Source organism: Anticarsia gemmatalis, chromosome 25, assembly GCF_050436995.1.
Source record: "Anticarsia gemmatalis isolate Benzon Research Colony breed Stoneville strain chromosome 25, ilAntGemm2 primary, whole genome shotgun sequence".
NCBI classification, from domain to species: domain Eukaryota; kingdom Metazoa; phylum Arthropoda; class Insecta; order Lepidoptera; family Erebidae; genus Anticarsia; species Anticarsia gemmatalis.
The window spans coordinates 2,186,863-2,210,010 of NC_134769.1; the positions used below are offsets into that span (position 1 = coordinate 2,186,863).

General features: G+C 34.3%; 1 protein-coding gene across 3 annotated transcripts in view; it reads right to left on the reverse strand.

Annotated features, from left to right (window-relative positions):
• LOC142983786 (zinc finger protein rotund-like) overlaps positions 1 to 23,148 on the reverse strand; it is a 182,584-nt gene that overhangs the window by 77,331 nt on the left and 82,105 nt on the right. For all 3 annotated transcript variants that reach the window (XM_076130837.1, XM_076130838.1, XM_076130835.1), the window contains 2 exons: positions 16,328 to 16,448; positions 15,716 to 15,858 (listed from right to left, as the gene is read on the reverse strand). In XM_076130837.1, the coding sequence (XP_075986952.1) occupies positions 15,716 to 15,858; positions 16,328 to 16,448 (264 nt within the window). The remainder of the gene's footprint in view (positions 1 to 15,715; positions 15,859 to 16,327; positions 16,449 to 23,148) is intronic.

Here is a 23,148-nt window from a genome sequence, read left to right on the forward strand (position 1 = left end):
GAGAACAGAAAGAAGACGGCGTACCACAAGGGACGCTACTAGGTCCGGGTTAAAATATGCAAAATTTGTCAGTCTCCCATACAAGCGGTTTTTTTTCTTTATTTGTTTTTATCTTCGCACGACGATTTGCATTTCTAGTTCGACTATTTTGCATATTAAAGTTCTTGGGTGTTTACTCACGGCATTATTTTAATTCTTTTTTTTCTAAGGGTCAGGTTTTTTTTCTTTGGTAATTTTGCTCGTATTGTTGGGTACGTGAATAATTAGAGATAGGAACAAGAAGTATGTCCCCAATTTCTTTTGTATGTCTAATTGAAATCCGGTTTTGATGCGAAGTCATCATCGTCTTTTTTTTTTATTCTTTTTTTTCAATGGTTTTTTATTGTGTAGCATCTGCTTTTTGCAATTAGAAGTCGTGAGAAAAGACTAGGAATTAATTATAAATATTGTTCCTTGAGTTTCAATAGCGGGTACTGTTTTCATTATTTGTGCGTTACTGTTTTATGACGGTTAACGGTTTTGAGTGTTATTTTTAATTGGCTTTTGTTGAATATAAGATTTTTAGAATTTTGAAGATTCTCACAAAATAAAAACTTGCAATTATTGAAAATGATTTATTCATAATCACACTGATTTAAACATTTCTATTTAATATACCGATCGAAAAGATTTAGCAAATTGGTCGATGTAAAATAGTCTGTCTACAGATGATTTATTCGTACGCTAACACTAAAACGTACATCTCAAATGTCAATTGTAAGCAATCGAATTGATCTTTTGTGATGATCAACAATCAAATAAATAGAGTTTTCTTTTCATTATATTCGAAAGTGTGACCACTACCGTTACTTTGCATTCGATTCTTTTCAATCAGAACATCACCTATCAAATCAGACTGTTATACACTAACAATAACACAATTGCTTTAAAGCAGCCCTAAAAAATATTATATTTCATCAATAGAGGGTTGATACAAAAATCATAAAATACATTTCTATCGAACAATGGTTGACATTGACGCGTGCTCGATAAAGATCTATAGATCTATATAGATCAATTGGTATGAAATTCGATAGGTTTTTTGCGTTGACCGCAGTCACGATCTTTGGTTGTTTTTGGTTATTTTCCGGTTAATTATGCTGTCTGGTGCATTTGTAATAGTTTTGTTGACTTTGAATTTCACGAAAGTTTTGTCCAGTTTTTGTTCAGCTGTTTATTAATCGGCTTGTTAAATTTGAATTTTAAATGCATTATTTGTCATTTTATTGAGATTGGTCAGTCAATTCTACTGAGTATGGGTCTTATGCGCGATTGATAGCGAACGGTTTACTAAACTTTATTTATGCTGTAGTCACGGGCAAGCTTAATACCTAGTTGTAATTGTTGCGAATCTACTTCATATCAAATAAATTAATACTTAAAGTTATAATATTCAAGGTTGTTTTAAAAAAATTGACTTTTATACGATACCTACGTATTATTGTCCTGCTTCTATAAAAAAAAGTGAAATACTCTGATCATTTGAAATTGAATAGTGTGACAAAAAACGAGTATCATGAATGAATTTATATTGCACTATGCACTACAGTACAATACAGGTTTTTTGTATAAACTTATATTACTTTTTATAAGTATCGTTTGATTTGGTTAAAATTCAGGTTATTTCGTAAGAGAAAGATTTTTTTACGTATCCAACTCATACATTTTTATCCTAGGAAATAATCACATAGTTTTATCAGAATTGATATGAATTTATTAATTCTAATATTTAATATCACTTCTAAAAATAAAACAGTTAATAATATCTCCCAGTAAGTATATTAAGAACAAAATCTTTCTCAAAATTTCTTAAACATTTCTTTGAAACTCCTTTAAAAGGGGCTGTAACAGTACTTAACCCTTCGCGCCCCCCACAATGCATCAATACTCAATAATCTCATAATAGATATTGAAGGGTTAACCCTTTAAGACTTTACAAAGGAACTTTTATCGTAAAGCCGATTTTGCATGACTGACGAGTTATAAAACAATTGTATTGTGTGTTCGAGCCTAATCTTTTGTAGCTTGAGGAGGTACGTACCCTTTTAGTAGTTGTAATACAAAATACAATCAATGTATTGGTTCGTCCCAATCATTTGGTGTTATTGGTTTGTAATTTCGTGGTATTTTTAAACTAGCTTCTGCTCGTTACTTTATCTATATAAAAAAGTGCTTGTTGCAGAAACATATCAGACAAATCATCCTATTCTAAGAATGATAAATCTTCTTTATCGTATTGTAATTTAACTAACTGAATATCTTTATCTATATTTGCGTTTACCCGAGTGCAATATTAGTCAAACCTTACTTTAAATAATCTATTTTATGGTCATAATCTAGAAAGAAAATGATGTACTTTTGCAGTAGTAAATTGTATAAACGTTAGTTTTTGTCTACATACGCTAGAAGTATTTATTTATCATTTAGCATCATGAAGTAGTTAATATTCAACCTAGTGTCGAAGTTGTTTAAACCGCCTGAAAGCCTTTGACAATGTTTAAAGGCTTAAAATGCCAAGCCATCACAAAAAGAAATCTCACGCAAAAGCAAAGCGTGATACAGATATTTTATAAAACGCTAAAATTAATGACAGTTTCTGTGTGTGTGAACGACGCATATTATCTAAGTTGTGTAAAATTTTACATTGCATATTTTTATCTATCACCTCTATTAATAAATCCATTACAATTGTAAAACGACAGCTGAACTCCTAATGACGTATCATTAATAAACTAAATTCCCACAACAAAATCTATTAAATATTCTAATCCTAAACCATTCTAAAAATCTCCATAAAATACCTTCTTCAAATTTGGCAATGACAAATTATGGTAAAAGTTCAAGCAGTTTCCGAGATGCGTTCTCACATACAGATGAACCACCCATCTGCCCTATTAGTGCATGTTTTATTCAATAATTGTCAAGCATTTTAGTTATTATGCAAAATACCCATATTGTAATGGTGTATGTTGACATAATAACATCAATCTACTATTTGATTTATTTGTAGGGTGGGCAGGATAAGTTTAGATGGAGGTATCGATAGTCGATTAACACGGAACTTTGGTTGATAGTAAAGCGAGGATTTAGAAAACTTAATAATTTCAGGTATTTTTTGTTATCTGTGTTTAATATTTGAAGTATGTTCATATTGATGAAATCGTTTATATTAATATGCTAATCAATGATTACCCTTAGTTCCAATATTGTAATTTATATAATGATTTAACTGCGTTATTTATGGAATTGACAGACAATTACCGGAAATATTTCCAGAAACAAGCTTTATTGCTAAAAAAAGATATTACTTTCTAATGTCTTTATTCTGGAGGCATTATTAAAAAAAATATATCGATCTCTTAATTTTTTTGACACAAACTAAACATACTTCACAACTCATCTAACATACATAGAAATTGCTACTCCTATACTAAATAATGACCATACAACGAGAAATTTTTAAACATTTTTAATATACCTTCTTTCAACAACATTATCGATACCATCTATCGACAACATCATCCCCTCACTATACCCTAGATCATTCTTAAGTCGACTACACAATGTATTTTCGCACCGCAACGCCTATTAGCACACACTGCCTTTGTCATTCAAATATTGTGTTCAGTATGAATACCCCTTTATACTGTGTACCTGATCAGAATCGAACCCGCGATCTTAGAAGGATTAGTGGTATATTTATTGCACGTATTTCCCGGATGTGTAATTTAAACTTGGGATTTTTGTGTTTTGTGACACCTTTAGATTTGGTGGGATTGATATTCGATTCTCCAGTTAAAAGGTTACAGACTTGGGAGGCAACCATGTATCTCAGTTGATAACTATTTGAAAACCAAACTGCTGCAACTGCAACCTCTCTTCCAAGAGATAGAAAAAAGTTCGTTTAAGTAAATATCTCAAATGTAAGTGTAAAGTAAATTTTTAATTTTGGTCTTAGGCTACTTTCTTATGGAAAAACCAATAACTATAATGTACAATTAATTTAGCCCTTTATAATATTTAACGTAAGCAATTCTTATATCAAAAGAAAACTCATACAAATCTTATCAAAGCACCACTTATGGTTTACAAGACGGGAATCGTACCTGCTTACTTTCTAACTGCGGTCGCAACCACAAGCGTCTTGTGGTCGTGATGTTACGGTAATAACCTTGGATTTTACCTTATATTTACATTTATGGTGTATTTCATTGTTTCGGAGATGAACAATTTTGAGGTCGGATGAAAGTAATGTGTATGAAAGATTGTTGCTAAGGAGTTGAGAAATTATTACGACGCTAGAAGTAATAAAATCCTTGTTTTCAAATATTAACACATTGAACACTAAAAATCCCACAAAATCTATACTAATATTACAAAGCTGAAGAGTTTGTTTGTTTCTTTGTTTGAACGCGCTAATCTCAGGAACGAATGGTCCGATTTGAAAAAATCTTTTAGTGTTAGATAGCCCATTTATCGAGGAAAACTATAGGCTACATATCATCACGCTACGACCAATAGAGTACCAGTAAAAATTGATACAAAAACGGAAATTGAAACAAAAACGAAAATTTTGACCCATTACTTATTATGTGACGCAGGCGAAGTTACGCGAGTCAGCTAGTAAGAATATAAGAAAGAAAATAATTGGGTTTCGTTTAGACAATGGGAGATTGTCTTGCCTGTTTTCATTTTCAAAAAACTGCAACCGAAATGTCCGATTTTTAATAGAAATGTCATTGAACTATAGAATGTTCCACCAAAGATTTGTTTGACACACTGATCGTACTAAAGAAAGCACAATCTTCTGCAATAATCCTTATTTAAATCCTGAAATAACTGGGAGAAAGAAAAATTTTAAGTGATTGTCTATCATAGATTTTATACACAGGAGTCTCCCAAAACAATGTAAGTAATTCTTTGGTAAAAGTCTCAAGTTTCAATGATATTCACCCTAATGTCTTATAAGTGGGTCGGTATAAACTGAGCCGCCGCAAACCACAGCTCTCTTTACCAGTAAGAATGTTATTTCGCTAAATTATGATGTTTATATTGTTAATAGGAGTCTATCTATGTATAATATATAAAAAGACTGAAACGCCAACTGTGTTGCTAAGCGCAAAACTCAAGAATGGCTCAACCAATTCGACTTATGGAGTTTGAAAAATGGCTTTAAGACACGATAAAGAGTTTTGTAGAGAAATATTCTTTAAAAAAAACTATGAAAATTCGTGGGTGAAGCTGCGTGTGTCAGTTAGTGTAGAATACCTCTTTATATTAGCTATTAAAAAGTCTCAAGTTTCGTTCTCGATGAAAATTTGAACAAATTGCTTTAAAGGCATGGTATTCTTTTACGGTTTTAAAAGGCTGGTTTAGTGATTCGTCCCAAGACACAAGAACTATTCTTGATGCAAGAGTTGTCTTAAAAAAATCATATTTCTATCACTCGAACTTTTTACAAAACTTATTCATAACTTCTCTGAAAATTCCTAAAACTATCCGTTAGCTTGAAAACGTGTTAATTAACATTAAAACTAACCTATTCTCGAAGTGGCTAAATATCTGTGGGACGAATTCTGCCACCCCACTGGCGATGACGTTAAGATTAATAGTAGCAGTTGAAGGGGTTCAAACTACCCCTTTCTGTTGTCAGCTTTTAAATTTTGCGGTCGTGTGCTTTATACTTACTTATTAGAAGTATATTGATCCTTTAAATTCAACTGATCGATATTTTGAAAGTTTTTGAGTGAATTTTGGACAACGAAAATAATATGACACTAAAATAGAGTGCAGCGGTGTTTTTACAAACATACAAATGACACATACATAAAAAGATAAAGTAAAATCATAAGAAGTATATACATATATAGTGCTTAGAAAGCACTAATAATAAAAACAAAGCAAAATATTAATAATAGGGTTATTGTTTTACCCTTTCGGTCACTGAACCCTAAAAATACTGGGAATTGAACCTGAGTCATCCAGTGCAGTCCAGAACCATTTTCAATAAGTTACGTTACGATAGAGTCATTAAAAGCTGCTGTCAGAAAATGGTCACACACAAACCTAATAAACATATTAAACATTGCATACAAATTGAGAATCCAACCAATTTTATAGGCGTCAGTCAATAAGAAAATAAACCAACACTTAAATTAGCCAATTAAAAATCTAAAAGCCAATTTCTAAGAAATTCTTCACAATAAAAATGCTATTCTATTGTTTATAAAAACAAAAATCCATAATACATGAGTTTGAAGTCAACAACATCGTATATGAACCTGGGACTTAGCAAACGGTTACTTTAACCTTTCAGCTATGCTATTAAAATATCATAAGTCAACATGGAAGCCATTTAAAATAATTCAATGTATTAAATAGACGTGAAATTGTAAACTTCCGGCGCAAGCGCACGATTTAGACAAGAAAAATGTTTGTACTTTTATCAGGGTTGGCAATTATCACTTACAGAAAACGTAACGAGGTAAACATTTATGAGAGTGATTATTATTGTGTAATATTAGATATATTCTATTTAATTTATATAACTTACTCAGTTTAAAAATTGCTTATTTATATTAAGATTCAAAAGAAATAAAAATATAATAAGGTTGTAAGAATCATTTGACTACCCCTATGGGGAAAAGGCGTGATTAGATGTATGTTAAAAGATGTTTCTTGTTAATAGAGTAAAATTATCTTGTAATCTTTCTACTAATGTTTGACGATTATAGTGCTTCATTAATCTATTATTGCCTGCTTTGTTCTCAATTCTAAATAATATATCTAAAATAATCGCAAACATCTTAAAGAGTTTTAAACACTTCGACCTGTATAAAAATAAATAGATTTTAATTTTATAGCGCCACGAATCGGCCAAATTCATAATTTGGTACGTAACTTATACTTGCATAACTAAAATTAATATTATACCTAAGCTATATAAGTTCTAATAGCTAATTTCATAAGTGCCAGCCCTATGAAATGGCCATCCAACATAATAACGGCTTGTAAATTAACAAGTTAGATGATAAGCGTCAAGCAAGCATCGTAAAATGGTTGCACGTTACAAACCAACAATAAAAATGTTCCACTGCAACTTTTTCTAACACTGTGGGGTCATTAAAAGAATAAATGAGTGAAAATTGTACCTGATTATTATCTTTCTGCTTCGCTGATTTGCTTTGGCATTCCATAATCGCTTGTAGAAATTCCGAAAGCATGTTTATGTGATTTTATTTATTGAATTCATGTTCAATTTTATTATGTTATAATAGTTTTTCACCCGCAGTTTTGGCCGCGTGGAATTTAACCCCTTCATGGGGTGGAATTCTGAAAAAATATCTCTTCTCTACACTTCCTAAAGAATCTTCATAGCAAATTTCCATATGCTTCTCTCAGTAGTTTCGACTGTGCGTTGTCCATCAGTCAGTTACTTAGTAACGATCCTTCCGAAGCACAAATACGCTTAGTGCTTGTTCACGTTGGAACTCGCGGGCGCGGTGGCGGTCGCGAGCGCGGGGACGTGGCGATTTGTGTTCACGTTGGCCGCCAGGCGGGCGTTTGGCTCAAACTGGCTCAAACTGGTTGATCTTACTTGACATCGCGCCCGCCACCGCTAGTTCGACGTGAACACACACGAACATCTTCACTTGTTTGATATTGGCGCGAGCGCGCCACGCGGGCCGCGCGCGACGCCGCTAGCTCGCCCGCGACTTAGTGCTTGTTCACGTTGGAACTCGCGGGCGCGGTGGCGGTCGCGAGCGCGGGGACGTGGCGATTTGTGTTCACGTTGGCCGCCAGGCGGGCGTTTGGCTCAAACTGGCTCAAACTGGTTGATCTTACTTGACATCGCGAGTGGATCGCGCCCGCCACCGCTAGTTCGACGTGAACACACACGAACATCTTCACTTGTTTGATATTGGCGCGAGCGCGCCACGCGGGCCGCGCGCGACGCCGCTAGCTCGCCCGCGACTTAGACCGCGCGACCGGTTTGTACGTGAACACTTCGGTACATCGCCATATGTTTGATATTTCGCGACCGCGCCCGCCACCGCGCCCGCGAGTCAACGTGAATGAGCACTTAGTTCACATACCATTACGCGGTCAGCCATCTATGGAATAACCGCGCCAAGTGTTGCTTAACCCACAAATCATTTACCGGCCGGTGAGCGCAACTGGCTAGGAGCCACAGTAGTTTATTTTTGCTTTAAAGGCTTCGTTTAAACTATCTATGGTGAGGGTCACATGCAGTTTGACAGTTATTCTTAGGTCTGACCTTTAAATCTACCCCTTCCAATTTTTGCGTTTATTTTTTTCTCGTATTTAACAATAGCTATATGTTTGCGGTGGACGTGACGTGCGTGACGGAAATATATTAAACTATTGTAAAATATCACGCGAACATCTTTATGGCCGTAAAATTATATCACGGGACCAAAAAACTTTCCAGAATTTTACGACGCAAATAGAATTTATAAATAAATATAGACAACAATTGTTATTGCAAGGCATCTATAGCCGGTCCCGGTAAAAAGTCGGTCCCGGTTGTTGCCAATTGAGATAACACTGCTTTAGCCATGTCAACGGCCTTTCGGGCGGCTTGAACAACTTTTACACTAGTTTAACCACCAACCATACGATTTTTTGATTTTTTATTAGCCTATATCTAAGATCCCTTGAATTTCTCCCCGTGTCACAAAAGAGCAGTTCTAAGTGGAGCTGTCTTTAAAAAATCAAAGAAAAAATTGCAGTCCCCTCTGTCTATTGCTGCGTCCGGCCACCCATCGAGAAATGAATCCAGGTCATCTCCACAAAATAGTCGGCGGCGAAGAGGAAGGCCATACAATAAGTTAATAATAAATACAAACAAATAAGTCGCGTATTTACTGGCCGCAACATACCAACGGTCACGTCGTTTTAATTGGCGTGTGTTATACACCTGCTGCGCGTGCGCGCTATTGACATTCTATTGATTAATGCTTCTAATCGTGCTTGTAATGGCTTTGTAACGGATTTTACTGGACCCTAGAACTTATATAATATCTATACCCGAAGGTGTAGGCAGAGCTGAGAGTACAACCCTGTTTTGTCCATAACAATGTAAGTCCCATGTTGTAGAGGGTGAGCCTATTCTTATATAACGGGTGCTGCGCTGAAGCCAGGATTACTTTTGAGAATAATCCAATGTAATTTAGAAAAGGACCAATATCAGTTCGTCCCATAAATATTTGTAAAATGTTACAAGTCTATCTAGACTTTTACAGTTATATTTCTATACCTCTTAAACATAATTCTATACTTGAAAGGAATTTTAATATTTACAGAAATAAATTAAATTAATAAAAACTAAATAAACTGTTCACCGATTCACCAAGAGATCTTCATTTCTTGAGGGCACAAAAAGTGCGTAATCCGCACTTGGTCAACGTGGAAGACTTGAGGCCTAACCCCTACCTCGTTCGAAAACAACCCTTGCCCAGCGGAGGGACAGTCGTATGTTAAAATCTTTAAGTTTTCACACTAGAAGCTAGCTACATTTTTTTTTGCTTATAACTTTATAGAAGTATTTACACATTTACACAATTTTAACATGCTCGAGATAAATATTCATCGCGGAAGGTGAAAATTGCTACCTACTGGGTAATTATAGTCTGATGTACGACAAAATACGTCCGTTGTTTATAAGGGTTAAGTCTTTTGTTCAATTATTTATAAGCTTACTATTAGTCGGCGTTTGACGGCTAAAGGTGGAACGACACTAATGTGTCAAGTAACGTTTAATGGCCGATTACCATATTAAAAGTATTTAATATTGTTAAACGTATATTACACCTGTTATATTATAAAAATAATAAAGAGAAGAAGGCAAAGATGTATAAAATACAAGTTTTGCTGAAAACAATTTTAGTCCTATGTAAATAAACGTTGCCGGAGTCCGATGGATGAGGGCGGCCCAGGACCGGTCCTATTGGCGCTCGATGGGGGAGGCCTTTGTCCAGCAGTGGACGATTCCCGGCTGAGATGATGAAATAAACGTTACCAAACCCTGGTTTTCTGTTGTGAAATAATCTAATTTAAATTAGAAAAGACCAATAGCACTATGCTCGACCTGGCGCTTGAAATCGAGACATCTCGTCTGCAGAGGCAATTTTAAAACATTTTACTCAAATACGAATCAAATACAGGATCTCACAATGTACTGTAGACTTGCATTATTGAGCCACAAGAAGTAAAATGTTTTAAGTAATTTCTTTGTACAGTCAAAAAAACATTTTGGCTGTACCTTGATTTGTTTTTTTTCTGGTAATTTACGATGAATGTATTAACTTTCTTTATTAATTTGAGATGTCCTTCTTCAAAATCAAATACAAACCAAAATGATTTTTCAAGTGCCACAAAAAAACTACTAATACAAGGGAAAATTCCCAAAACTGGGATCCAATTTACTCCAAATACAATTGGGTGCAACATCTTGAGGGGGGAGGGGGGAGGGGGCGACAGTGGCTCCCTCTAATGACGTCATTAGCCGCGGCAAAAACTAAGGGACAGATCATGTTTGAGGTGTAGCTATATCTTTGTGTGAAGTGCGTTTTGGTGTGAAGCAGTTTTGTAGAAAGGAACAAAACATACGAGTTTATTACGATAGAATAGTTCTATGACATTTTATGTGATTGCATTGCTTTTGAAATATAATGGTCAAAGCTGCATCTAGAAAAGTTTACATAAATAGACCTTTTGAAGAAATTTGCGTGGCTAATTTTTTTTTTCTCTATATAGCTAAGACTCATATTTTCAGTGAGCTTAGTAGAGGAAGTTGCTAAGAAAATCATGTTTGCTCTGAGATTACTTTGCTACTATGTGACTGTTTTGTACAATTTTTAAACACCCCTATAGATATTTTTTTGATATAAATACTCGCTCAAGAATGGCTTAATTTCTTTAAGTTTACACTTTATATCTTTATCAATCTCTCCAATTTTTGATTTCAAACAAACTGAGGGGTAATAATGTTATTTTACCTCTATTATTAAGTATTTTGCTTGATGAAGACTAAAGAAACAATACTATAATATTCCTAATACAATAACAGCTAAATTACCCAAAAAGAAATCACCACTCTGACCACAAATGCGTGTACATTACCACATCCCACCACAAATGACCACCAATAAAAAAACCCTTGGAACATCCACTGAAACAATCGGAAACCGGAAATGACGTCATATGAAAAATAGGACCCTATCATTGACAACACCTATGTCTATACTCAACACAAAACAATTGAAAATCAACCTTAAATATCAGCAAATAAAGTCGAAAATCCAATAGCAAGACCTGCCCAAATTTTGCAAGTGATATTCTAGTTGAAGGTGTATGATTTTCAGTCGTAGTGTGAACAAAATATGGTTTATTTTCGCTTGAAGTTTTTTTGGGTAAGAATAGATTAGGCTTTTGACAAAACGGTATTTTGTAAGATCGTTTGCCAGTATATTGAATGGTTTGTAAGGAATCATTTTATTATTGAAATGAGGGGTCGATCTGCCATATTGTAATATGAAGGAGTTTGGTTACAATATGTCTTTTGGGTTTTTCATTATTTCGTGATGATTTGAGGTTGAGTTGAGCTGGTGTGGGTTTGAATTCACTTGTACAAAATGAATTTGTAGAATATTGCTTTATAAAATAAATAAATCAGTTATAACATATTTTAACTGATTTATTTTACTGTATTCATAGGTATTTTAGTACTTTCCAGAATTAAGATTTTGTGGTTTGTGTACACTAGTTAAAAATATACGTATTAAAGTTACTCACAGATCTATTTTATTAAAAAAGATAGATGCAAAAGTTTAAATGACTACCCCTGTAAGATAAATATGAATGCAATCTGACATAGCGCTAAATATTTGCACGTATATTACTCTCCATCTTTTATTTCTCCTCTCTCAACATTCTTCTTAAAACGCTACAAAAATAAATCAATCCTTGCACAACAAATTGCTGTATTATTATTTATTTCATTACCTTTTCCTTAACCATAAGCAAAGTCATCGAGAAAACATCCAATGTACTGAATACATCGCACAGTAAAAACAGCGTTGTGATAAGCCCAACATAATAATATAAAAAGCTTCAAAGGCGGGCACCAAACCGCATACCGACGGTGGAATTCAAAAATTTACACAAACCAAAGTATCAACCGATTCAGGTTTTTGTTGGTTCGTTTCTCCTCCAAAAATTTCACGATGACATTCTGACTCGACCGATTTTGATTAGAACGCCGACTTTGAAGCGACTTTTTTTCGAAATTTCGCTTTAGACTTTTTGATTTTTTGGTGAAATGAATATGGATAGGTCGGGGTTTCTTTTGTGGGTCATTTTTTTGGGTGTTTAGTAGATAATTAGAGACCAAAGATGGAATCTACCTTGCTTGGATGGTGGATTCCTGGTGACAATTAATTGTTAATTTATATGGCTTCCAATCTTCCTATTCAATCACTAATGTCTACAACATTACCTATTGTAGCCTGAACAAAGAACATACATCCATAAATTTATACACCGCTTAACTATCTCAAGAGTTTTTAAAGGGCACACAAAAGCTAGGATTAGCAATATGGACAGTGATCAATTTTCTTATACGTATTTTTAGTAAATAAAGCAAAGAAGATTATCTTTTTGTTTGTCCGGACTCGCTTATAACTTTAATCCAATGGAAATAGAAATAAAATGCAGGATAGGCACATTTATTAGGTATATGTTAGTAGAGACTTTAAAGTATAGACTATCTAACATTACACTATAACCCACGAGAGAGTGGTGGTCATTTTAAACGTGAAAGAAACTTCACAAAACTTTAATAAAATGTTACCCATTTCAAATTTAATCTCGGTCTCAGAAACAAAGCTTTATAATATCAAATATATTCACACAAGTAATGATGGTGGAATCTAATTAAAACTCGATTATATCCAGCAATACGAAATATCAAAGATGAGTGGCACCGCTAAGCGATGTGAACAAAAAACACTGAAATAGAGAATTAATTGCAAGTTATACAGGACACTGGTACTCTGTACCGTTTGCAGATAAATACAAGGAAAATCTTAAATAAAAAATAAGAAAAAAGTACTTCTAATTCGGTGGTTATGTATGTGTATGTGTATTTTTTCTACATTACATGTTTTTAATTTACTGGATTTTTTTGTAATTTATATAGGTAATTTTATTTAAGTTCAAAAGGTAATTTTATGTGCTCGGCAAATCAATTTGAATTATTTCAAAAGTATGTAGTAGTTGAGATGCGACAGTTAACGTTAAAAAGTATGTACATAAGTATATAATTGAAATTGAGTAAAATAAAAATCCAAAAAAAGGAAGTAAGAACTCGTACTTAAGAACAAACAAGATAAAAAAGATGTACAGTCTTATCCGGTACCTTTCCAAATTTATTTTAATACGACTCAGGAGCTTGTAATTGTCGTTATTACAACTACCAATAATAAAACAATAATAAAAATATCTCAACGTATGGCAATTATATTTCATTGACAACCAATCAGACATTCCGAAAAATAATTAAACATAATAACTTAAATTAAATGCTCCCAACCAGTAGACGAATAAAATATCCTTATGAGTACTTGGCTAGCGTGATGGACTCAAGGCCTTACCCCTTCCCTTTGGAGGAGACCTTTGCCCAGGAGTGGGAGCGTAATGGTTTAAAATTTTCTTGGGACAATGATCAAGCATTGCCATATAACGAGGCAATGCTGCCAGCATTCTGGGAACGTTCCCGATGGACGACGCGTGGCGCTCTTCCTATCTTTATTAAATTTAATATTTTTCTTTTCTTTGTCTATCAAAACATACAACTCAAAGGTGACTGACATAGTGATCTATCAACGCACATCCCAAACCACTAGCCGAATTTGGCTAAAAATTGCAGGCAGATGTTATGACGTAGGCTTCCGTTTAGAAAGGATTTTGATCATTTCAACCCCAAGAGGATAAAAAGTCTGTCCTAAATAATAAACCACGCGGACAAAGCTAGGTTGTATAAAAGTGTATTTTTTTAACTATATACGTTATATTGAACTTAATTTAATTAATGCTGTAAATAAAGACAACAGTTTAAAACTATCATAATATTGGCAATATTTCCGGCCACATATTGGCAAGTAAGCGACCACATATTTGCTGACGGTGTGCAGTTGACGAATTGAATTTTGATGAGTTACAGCTGGCGTCGGTGGCTCATTATCATTTCACCATAGCACTGCTACGTCATTGGGTGTGCAACACAGAAGTTCAAGTTGGAAATGAATTTTGAATTTAAGTGTTGTATGGGTAGTCTTTTGATGTATTGTAAATTGAGTTTTGAGTTTGGCGAGTTAAATGCAACGGATATATTTAAAAAAAATGCAGTTAAGAAAATCTGTTTATAGTTCATGTTAGGGTTTAGTGTCTAGATACAGCTCTCCCGAGAAGAACTGCTGGTGATTCAAGTAGTCTAGGGGTGAAATTATTATTATTTAGTTAAAAACAAGAAAACATAAATAAAATAGTGATAGTCTTGAATGTAACCTTACTATTTTTTTTAAATAAAATCCTTATTGATCCTTGATAATTTGGAAACTAACACTGCAATAGAAACCGAAAGCTAGTTCTTTTGAAAGGAGAATGGGCACTTCTGGGCGGTCGGCGGCCATTAATAAAATAGTGTCAAATTAAAGTAATAATAACTAGGAACAACTTTTACTAGGAACGTTTAGCTGCAAACCTTTTAGGAAACAATATATTGACATGTAAATATAATGGAATTTCATAGGACATAAAAACGATTATTTCGCCGCGGATCGCCCAGGCTCCATACTATTTTGGCCATTCTCCTTTATGAAGAGTTTTTTTTTGGTTCAAAAATCATCATTCATTTGATCACGGGCTCCTGCGTATTTTGTGGCTTTTACCTACTGTTTTACCTTCTTAGTGGCAAACCAAACACGTTTGGTTAGAGCCGCTCGATATATGAATTGAAGATCGTTTCATATCGCCACATCTCGCTGACACTATCACAAACGAAGCCTTAAAGCGAAACTCGCCTTTGAAAAATTGTTCTGGTCTTATTTACAGGTTTATACGTAACTATTGTAAAGAAGATTATGATTTTGATAGGAAAACATAATATTATTTGTGTATTTTGATGCATTAACTAGCTATAGTATTATAAAGCTTGCTTGAATTATTGAAGAGAAATAGTTGTACATGACCAAATTCTACGTATCTACCGTACACTTTATGTTATGTAAATCACTCATATTTACAGCTTTAGAATTAAAGCCATATATACATAGATGTCACGATAGACAAATTACTGTGAAACATAATCGTGTCTTATTACCAAAGACTTATTCGTAAATTATTTTACAATGGCATATTCTATTCTGTTTTGTATGGAAACCGCAATGTTACAGTTGACGTATGACGATACTGAACTAAGGAATTGCAACTTCAGTACATTTGATTTAGATAAAAAAGAGGATATTTTTAAAAAAGGGCTTAAAATAGCATAAAGCATCATTTTTCCTATAACACCATCCATTGCGAAAAATCTAAAACAATTTGAAAAATCATCCAAACTTTCGTTTAAATAACTAGTAATCTCCTAACATACCTGAGGACACATTTTGCAGTGATACTTCCTCGCGTGGGCATGCAGCGGCTGCAGTTTGGTGGGACCTTTGCCCAGCGGCTGGGGAACCACTAGCAGTCCACTGCCCGTGTTGGTGCCGCCCACTGGGGATGATGATGAGGAACCTGGAAGAAGGAGGTGGGGAGTTTAGGTGGCGATAGTGACTGGTAGAAGAATTGATCTGCCTAACCATTTTTGAAAACCCAAATTGTTTTAAGTCTCTATCATTGATCTGAATAAGATGTAACAAAAATAGTACAAGAAGAAAATCAGTGACTTTATTTTAACCGCTGGAGTTCCCGGACCTTAAATGGTTTGTGGATAGATTACATCTAATGAATAGTTTCTATCAGAATTCTGCTACAGAACAAATATCTCTGCGTTATTTCAATCAGCATATTTTTTACATCTTAAGTGAGAAGCATCTTAGCTTATAATTCTGATAGTACGATCTAATCAAAATCTAGCATCACTATATTTTTAGCTAGCAGGTTTCTGACCGTAGTCTTTTATCAAAACGGCTATGGTTGATATTTTTCCTGACCTCACCATCTTCATTGATAATTAAACAATACTAAAGAAAGTCATACTAACCTGATCGTCCAGGCCCGAGTCCAGCTCCATACAGCATCTGACTCATGGACTGGTGGTGACCGAGTCTGTCGTCAGCCTTCTGGTGACCACCCACTGTACCATCCCCTGTGCTCATCTTAGCCTGGAACAGAAGAAGAGAAGAACTATCAGGTGTGGGGTTTGAATCTTGGATAGTGTAAGTTATGTTGAGTAAATAGTTGTGAGGTTGGAAATTACAAGTAGTGAGTAATAGGATACGGGAATTAACGCGAACACGCATTTTATCATAAGCAAAGATTTCTTTAGTTTAAAATATACGTGTATAAATGAAATATCTATATATAGGTATGGTTTTCTATTGTTGACAGCTTATAGTTATCTTTTCGTAAGTGTTGGATCGTTTCAGCAAAATTGTGTTTGTGGTTTAGGTAGCGTTTGGATGACTCAAAAGGGCCAGATATATTTTTGGCTGGCTGAGATTAATAGCAAAATGATCAGTTTCTGTATTTAAAGGTCTATAATTTTTTAGTACACGAGCCAAAATAGGGTTTTACAGTACACTATTTAAAGAATTAACAAATACTCCAGTTATTACATTTAACTTTGATAGCATGCTCGATGGTTTGGTTATAGAAGGATGTATGTAATCAACGCTAAAAGCAAATTTTAATCGTGTCTAGATATCTTTATTGTCGTATTTCTACAGTTACCCATTAAAATATCCCTAAAATAAGACCAGTTTTGACACTGAAACTTAGCAACAGCGTTTCAATAACCACGAGACCAATAAATCATGCGACAAATTGTAAATAGATAATTTATATCCTAAAACAAATCAGTAGTAAGTAGTGGTATAAATAACGAGGGTGGTGACTAGTGGTCACTCCGACAGACAAAGTGAGAACGAGATGTGGTCAGATAAATCATTGTGTGCCGACATCCTGGGCAGAAGGGTGGTGGAATACGGACTTTGTAGAAGTATTATATTTATCTAATTATATAACTCCATCCACAAAATATGACATCCCCTATCTTAGCTATTAAAGGGAAAATCTTCAGTCGCCGCGTCACTACCATTGCGTCGGGAGGTCGTGGGTTCGATTCCCACACGGAACAATTATTTGTGCGATCCACAAAAAATTGTTTCGGGTCTGGTTGTACTTTGTGTACGTTGTTGGTAGGTTTGTAAAAGTCCCTGCGACACAAGAGGAATTTTAAGTGCTGGTGTCGTCTTTTAAAAAAATAATTTGATAACATTCGTCAAGTCATGCCAAATGCAGTACAAATGGCCTTATAATTCGACAACTAGTATCTAAGATTTTTCCAGATTATGATTGATCTCTATTTTATAGAGGTTGTATTTTCTTTAAACTTTGACATGTTATGTCTACAAATTCTTTTCTGTTTTTCGACGCCTGGAAAATGAGCAATATCCTTATGGACCAAGATCCCAGAGCTGCCAGACCTACGTCATTTTAGCAAAGCTGAAACTTTGAGGATTGTTAGTATAAAGGGTCTGTTAAGAGGTATGCACATCCACTACCTTGAAAGCGGGGCCGTTTCTGAGGTAGCGCGGAGTGAAGGTGCGTAAAAAACGACCCAACTCACGTTATAGTAGCAAAGTTGGTTTTCAGATATGTTATTAATGATATTATGTAGAATTAAAATCGACTATTGCCAGACCGTTTCCCGGGGCCATTACTTCTGCCAGACGCCTTAAATGTTATAAAAAAATGAGGTCAACTACGTCATAGTAGCAAGCCTAAATTTTATATATGTTATTAAAGGTACAATTTTAAGACCCCCTGTATGCGGACAGACCATTCCGCGGGGCCCTTCGTCCCCTAGACGCCATTAAACTTTCCCTATGAGTGCGAGAGTAAGAACATTATTCATACACATAAATGAAAAACAATTGAAATAAAAAATAAAAATTGAAAAATTATTGAATACTAACTGACCCGCGCATCTTTGCTTGCGTCACTTAAGAGAGATAGGTCAAAATGTTACATAAACGGGTTATGTAACATTTTTCACTGGTACTCTGCTCCTATTGGTCGTAGCGTGATGATATATAGCTTATAGCTTTTCTCAATAAATAGGCTATCCAACAGTAAAATATTTTTTTATTCGCACCAGTAGTTCCTGAGATTAGCGCGTTCACACAAACAAACAAACTTCTCAGCTTTATAAAATTAGTATAGATTAAAAGTACTTGGAATGTTTAGGAAGATAAGTAACATTATTTTGGGAATTATTTTAAAAATAGATATGGTTTACACTATTCACAAAAATTATGAAAAAAAAATTGTAGTCATTCATCATCATCATCATTATCTGAGCTCTTACTTCCCTCATCAAATTGAATATTTAAATCATCTCCACCGTCGTCTTCATTGTTACTTGAATTCTCTGTTAAAAAAAATGTAGGTAATGATGTTGAAAACAGTTACAAGTAGGTATATCGAAATAATTTATAGTTAAAATAAAATACCTAATTCGTTTTCAAGTGATTCGCTTACGAAACTTGGCAATTGGTCACCATCAAACCACTTAAAATGATAATGGTTATCCTTTAGAACCCACCCTTTATTTGCTGGGCTTAAAATGCTAGGACGCTTTATATGAGCATTACTCCAGACACCCGCAATATAATTTGCTCGTCGAAATTGTTGAAGCAATTCAGATTTACAAGGAGGTAAATTACTTGCGTCGAATTTTTTAACATTTTGCCGGTGGAATTTCTCATTCACATCGCCGACTGTATACGTGTTAATGAAAAGTTGTAGCCGTGCAGCATCTACATCAATTAATCCGGGAACATTATATAACTCGCAGATTAAATTTTTGAATTACATCAAATATATTTTGTTCCTTCGCTTTATCAATAGATAATTCAACTTCTCCGAATTGAACAAAAGCTTCTTGATATTCTGGCGATTTCTTCAATATTAAATGGTCTGAGCTGAATTGATGTAGATGCTGCACGGCTACAACTTTTCATTAACACGTATACAGTCGGCGATGTGAATGAGAAGAACGAATTAGGTATTTTATTTTAACTATAAATTATTTCGATATACCTACTTGTAACTGTTTTCAACATCATTACCTACATTTTTTTTAACAGAGAATTCAAGTAACAATGAAGACGACGGTGGAGATGATTTAAATATTCAATTTGATGAGGGAAGTAAGAGCTCAGATAATGATGATGATGATGAATGACTACAATTTTTTTTTCATAATTTTTGTGAATAGTGTAAACCATATCTATTTTTAAAATAATTCCCAAAATAATGTTACTTATCTTCCTAAACATTCCAAGTACTTTTAATCTATACTAATTTTATAAAGCTGAGAAGTTTGTTTGTTTGTGTGAACGCGCTAATCTCAGGAACTACTGGTGCGAATAAAAAAATATTTTACTGTTGGATAGCCTATTTATTGAGAAAAGCTATAAGCTATATATCATCACGCTACGACCAATAGGAGCAGAGTACCAGTGAAAAATGTTACATAACCCGTTTATGTAACATTTTGACCTATCTCTCTTAAGTGACGCAAGCAAAGATGCGCGGGTCAGTTAGTATTCAATAATTTTTCAATTTTTATTTTTTAATTCAATTGTTTTTCATTTATGTGTATGAATAATGCTCTTACTCTCGCACTCATAGGGAAAGTTTAATGGCGTCTAGGGGACGAAGGGCCCCGCGGAATGGTCTGTCCGCATACAGGGGGTCTTAAAATTGTACCTTTAATAACATATATAAAATTTAGGCTTGCTACTATGACGTAGTTGACCTCATTTTTTTATAACATTTAAGGCGTCTGGCAGAAGTAATGGCCCCGGGAAACGGTCTGGCAATAGTCGATTTTAATTCTACATAATATCATTAATAACATATCTGAAAACCAACTTTGCTACTATAACGTGAGTTGGGTCGTTTTTTACGCACCTTCACTCCGCGCTACCTCAGAAACGGCCCCGCTTTCAAGGTAGTGGATGTGCATACCTCTTAACAGATCCTTTATACTAACAATCCTCAAAGTTTCAGCTTTGCTAAAATGACGTAGGTCTGGCAGCTCTGGGATCTTACTCTATTATAAAAAGAAGTATTGATTGCCGTTTCGTAATATAAAGCAATGAATGATAGAGATATCTTCACTTTTAATTGGTAATAAATATTTTATGTGTGGACATTAAACGTTCAAATATAATTATGATTTCACACATACAATTTTAGCACCGTTTATTTCGTTAATTACGATTTATGAGATATTAACTAACTGAACTGGCTATCATAACTTTTAAACTCTCGCGTTGCATGTTTAATGTATAATACGGGAATTAACGCGAACACGCATTTTACCTTAAAATGCCTAACGTTCCGCTGCAGCTTGCACTCGCCGTGGTCGCAGGCTGAGTCAGCACAGGCTGAGCCAGCCTGCGACCACGGCTGGCTATGTCCGGCTTAAGAAGTAATTAAACAAACTAATTAAATTAAACACTAAAATCTGCCTCGAGAATCATACTATCTAAAAACTGTTAGAAAATCGGTTCTGTGTCGAGTTTATCCGAAAATTAATATTATCTGACAGACGAGGCGAGTTGACTTTATTTTACGTTCACGATATGTAGTGATAGGCCGAACGTGTCTTCGTCCGGTCGTTTTCAGCTTGCCCCCTTTAGCCATAGCGTGATGTTATATAGCCTTTAGCCTTCCTCAATAAAAAGACTATTGGACTTACAATTATTTTTTCAATTCGGACCAGCTACTGCAGCTTTAGGTAGTTAATATAGATTCCCAGTGTTTGAAGTTTACTGTTTTGACTGTCTGTGTGTCACGGTACCTCTAGTAACTCTTTTTAAGACTCAGCTGAGTATTGGACCCACTCGGACATAGTAGCAAAATCAGTCTCCAATCGTCTTTAACAGGTTGAGTATTTATATAGAGCTGTTACAACGATTAACGTACCTACTGAAGATTTCTTCATACTTTTGATTTAATTACAATTTTACGTGAGTAGTGTTCATTTTCGCAGTATTCAGTAAGGTTTTGGGTATTCAATAAGTTGAATGAAACGCAGTTCAAGATGATTTGATCAATGTTTTGTGTTCGTAATGTCACGTCTGAAATAAATTGTTTGAATTTGAATTACAGTGAGCGTAATACTCAAAAGATTACTATTTTCGCTTCAAAAAAACCACTTGTATAAAACAATTTATTATGCTGCTTTATCATCTCTATAAACACTTTAAAATTTAACCCTGCAAACGCGACGGGGTATACTAAAACTAATATTTTACCTAACCCGGAGGTCGAACGGCAATAAGTCACGGCCGGCGGGACAAATCATCTGTAACTAACGAACCCGCGGCCGAGAGTTCCGCCAATTTTTTTTTAATTTCACACCCTAGATATTAATTTAATGTTGAATATTGTGGATATTTTGTAATATTTTATAATTAAACATTATGTGTTTCGTTGCAAATAAAATATTTTGTGACAATAAACTATTTTGTATTTGTTATCTAGTTTATTCAGAGCCTCCCAGGCTCAAGAAAGCAAAAAGTAGGAAGAAATACGGACTATCAAGAAGGAAATATTTTATAAATAAAAAGAATATTAATGTAAACAAATCATGAATTTCTCACAATTAAATACGACTGGTGCACATGATGATCATGGCATTGCTAACGTTTAGCGTACTAGCTATTAGGAATACACCATTAAAACTATTTTCAGGTGTGATTTTATCATATCAATTACAAATAAAAATTACATTTAAATATGAGTGTCCACACTAGTACCATAGTTAATAATCCCACAGTTAAGTTCATATAAACATATATTAAATATATTATAAAGCTCTATTTGTTACCGAATTTTTAATCTTTTCCCTTATCAATGTCTAAAAACAATACCAAAACTACGACACAGAGCACATAAATCAACTACCCACCGGCCAGCATTCGTCGTATATTAATTTAGTTAAGATAACGCCCTCTAGTGGCGTGACATTTAATTTTGGTATTAATCGCACTACGGCTAAATTGTTGCGTTACTATGTGAGGGTTAAATTAATATTTGTGATAGTTCAACCCTTTTAGAGTAATCGGGTTAAGGATGGGTATAGATTTGGATGTTTGGTTGATTTCGGAAGTATTTAATTTCGGTGTAATGCTCTATCAACTATAAAATAAAGTGTTTTTTATTGTTTTATCTTTAGATCTTTTAGTCTCGTATGTGTAGTTTTAGTAATAATTTTTTTCAGAGTCCATTGCCAAATACTGAGCATTTTATAAGGCTATATTTTTAAAGCACTTTAATGTATGAATTAAATAACAATACCACTTAGTATCTATAGAACTTACATCTTAAAGTATCAGTAAAAATATTATTTTTTTGGTATAACAACCCCACAAATTCTGACAGACTTCGCATTAACGTACTATTTGGTAACAATTTTGACATGAAGAATTGTAACCTTACCATAAACAAACTCACCACCTCACTCACCTAATGCTAGTATTTTAAATTAACTCTCTGCTTACCATTTAAACAAGAGTTTTAATTATATTATTTTATTATTTTGCAAAAGCACAATACGACTCATAAAATACACTCAATAATAAAAATAATATGCACTTATAAATCACCTATAGCATAGAACTTACAAAGTATATAGGTCAAAATATTCTTCAAAAGTTTTATAGCCGTGCCGTAAAAACCTTGTAGATATAGAGACGAAATTCTTTAGTACAACGCCATCTATTGGCGTTTAATGGTGACTTTTGACGTAAACTGCTTTTGGTAACAAACAACTAGTGTGTTTTT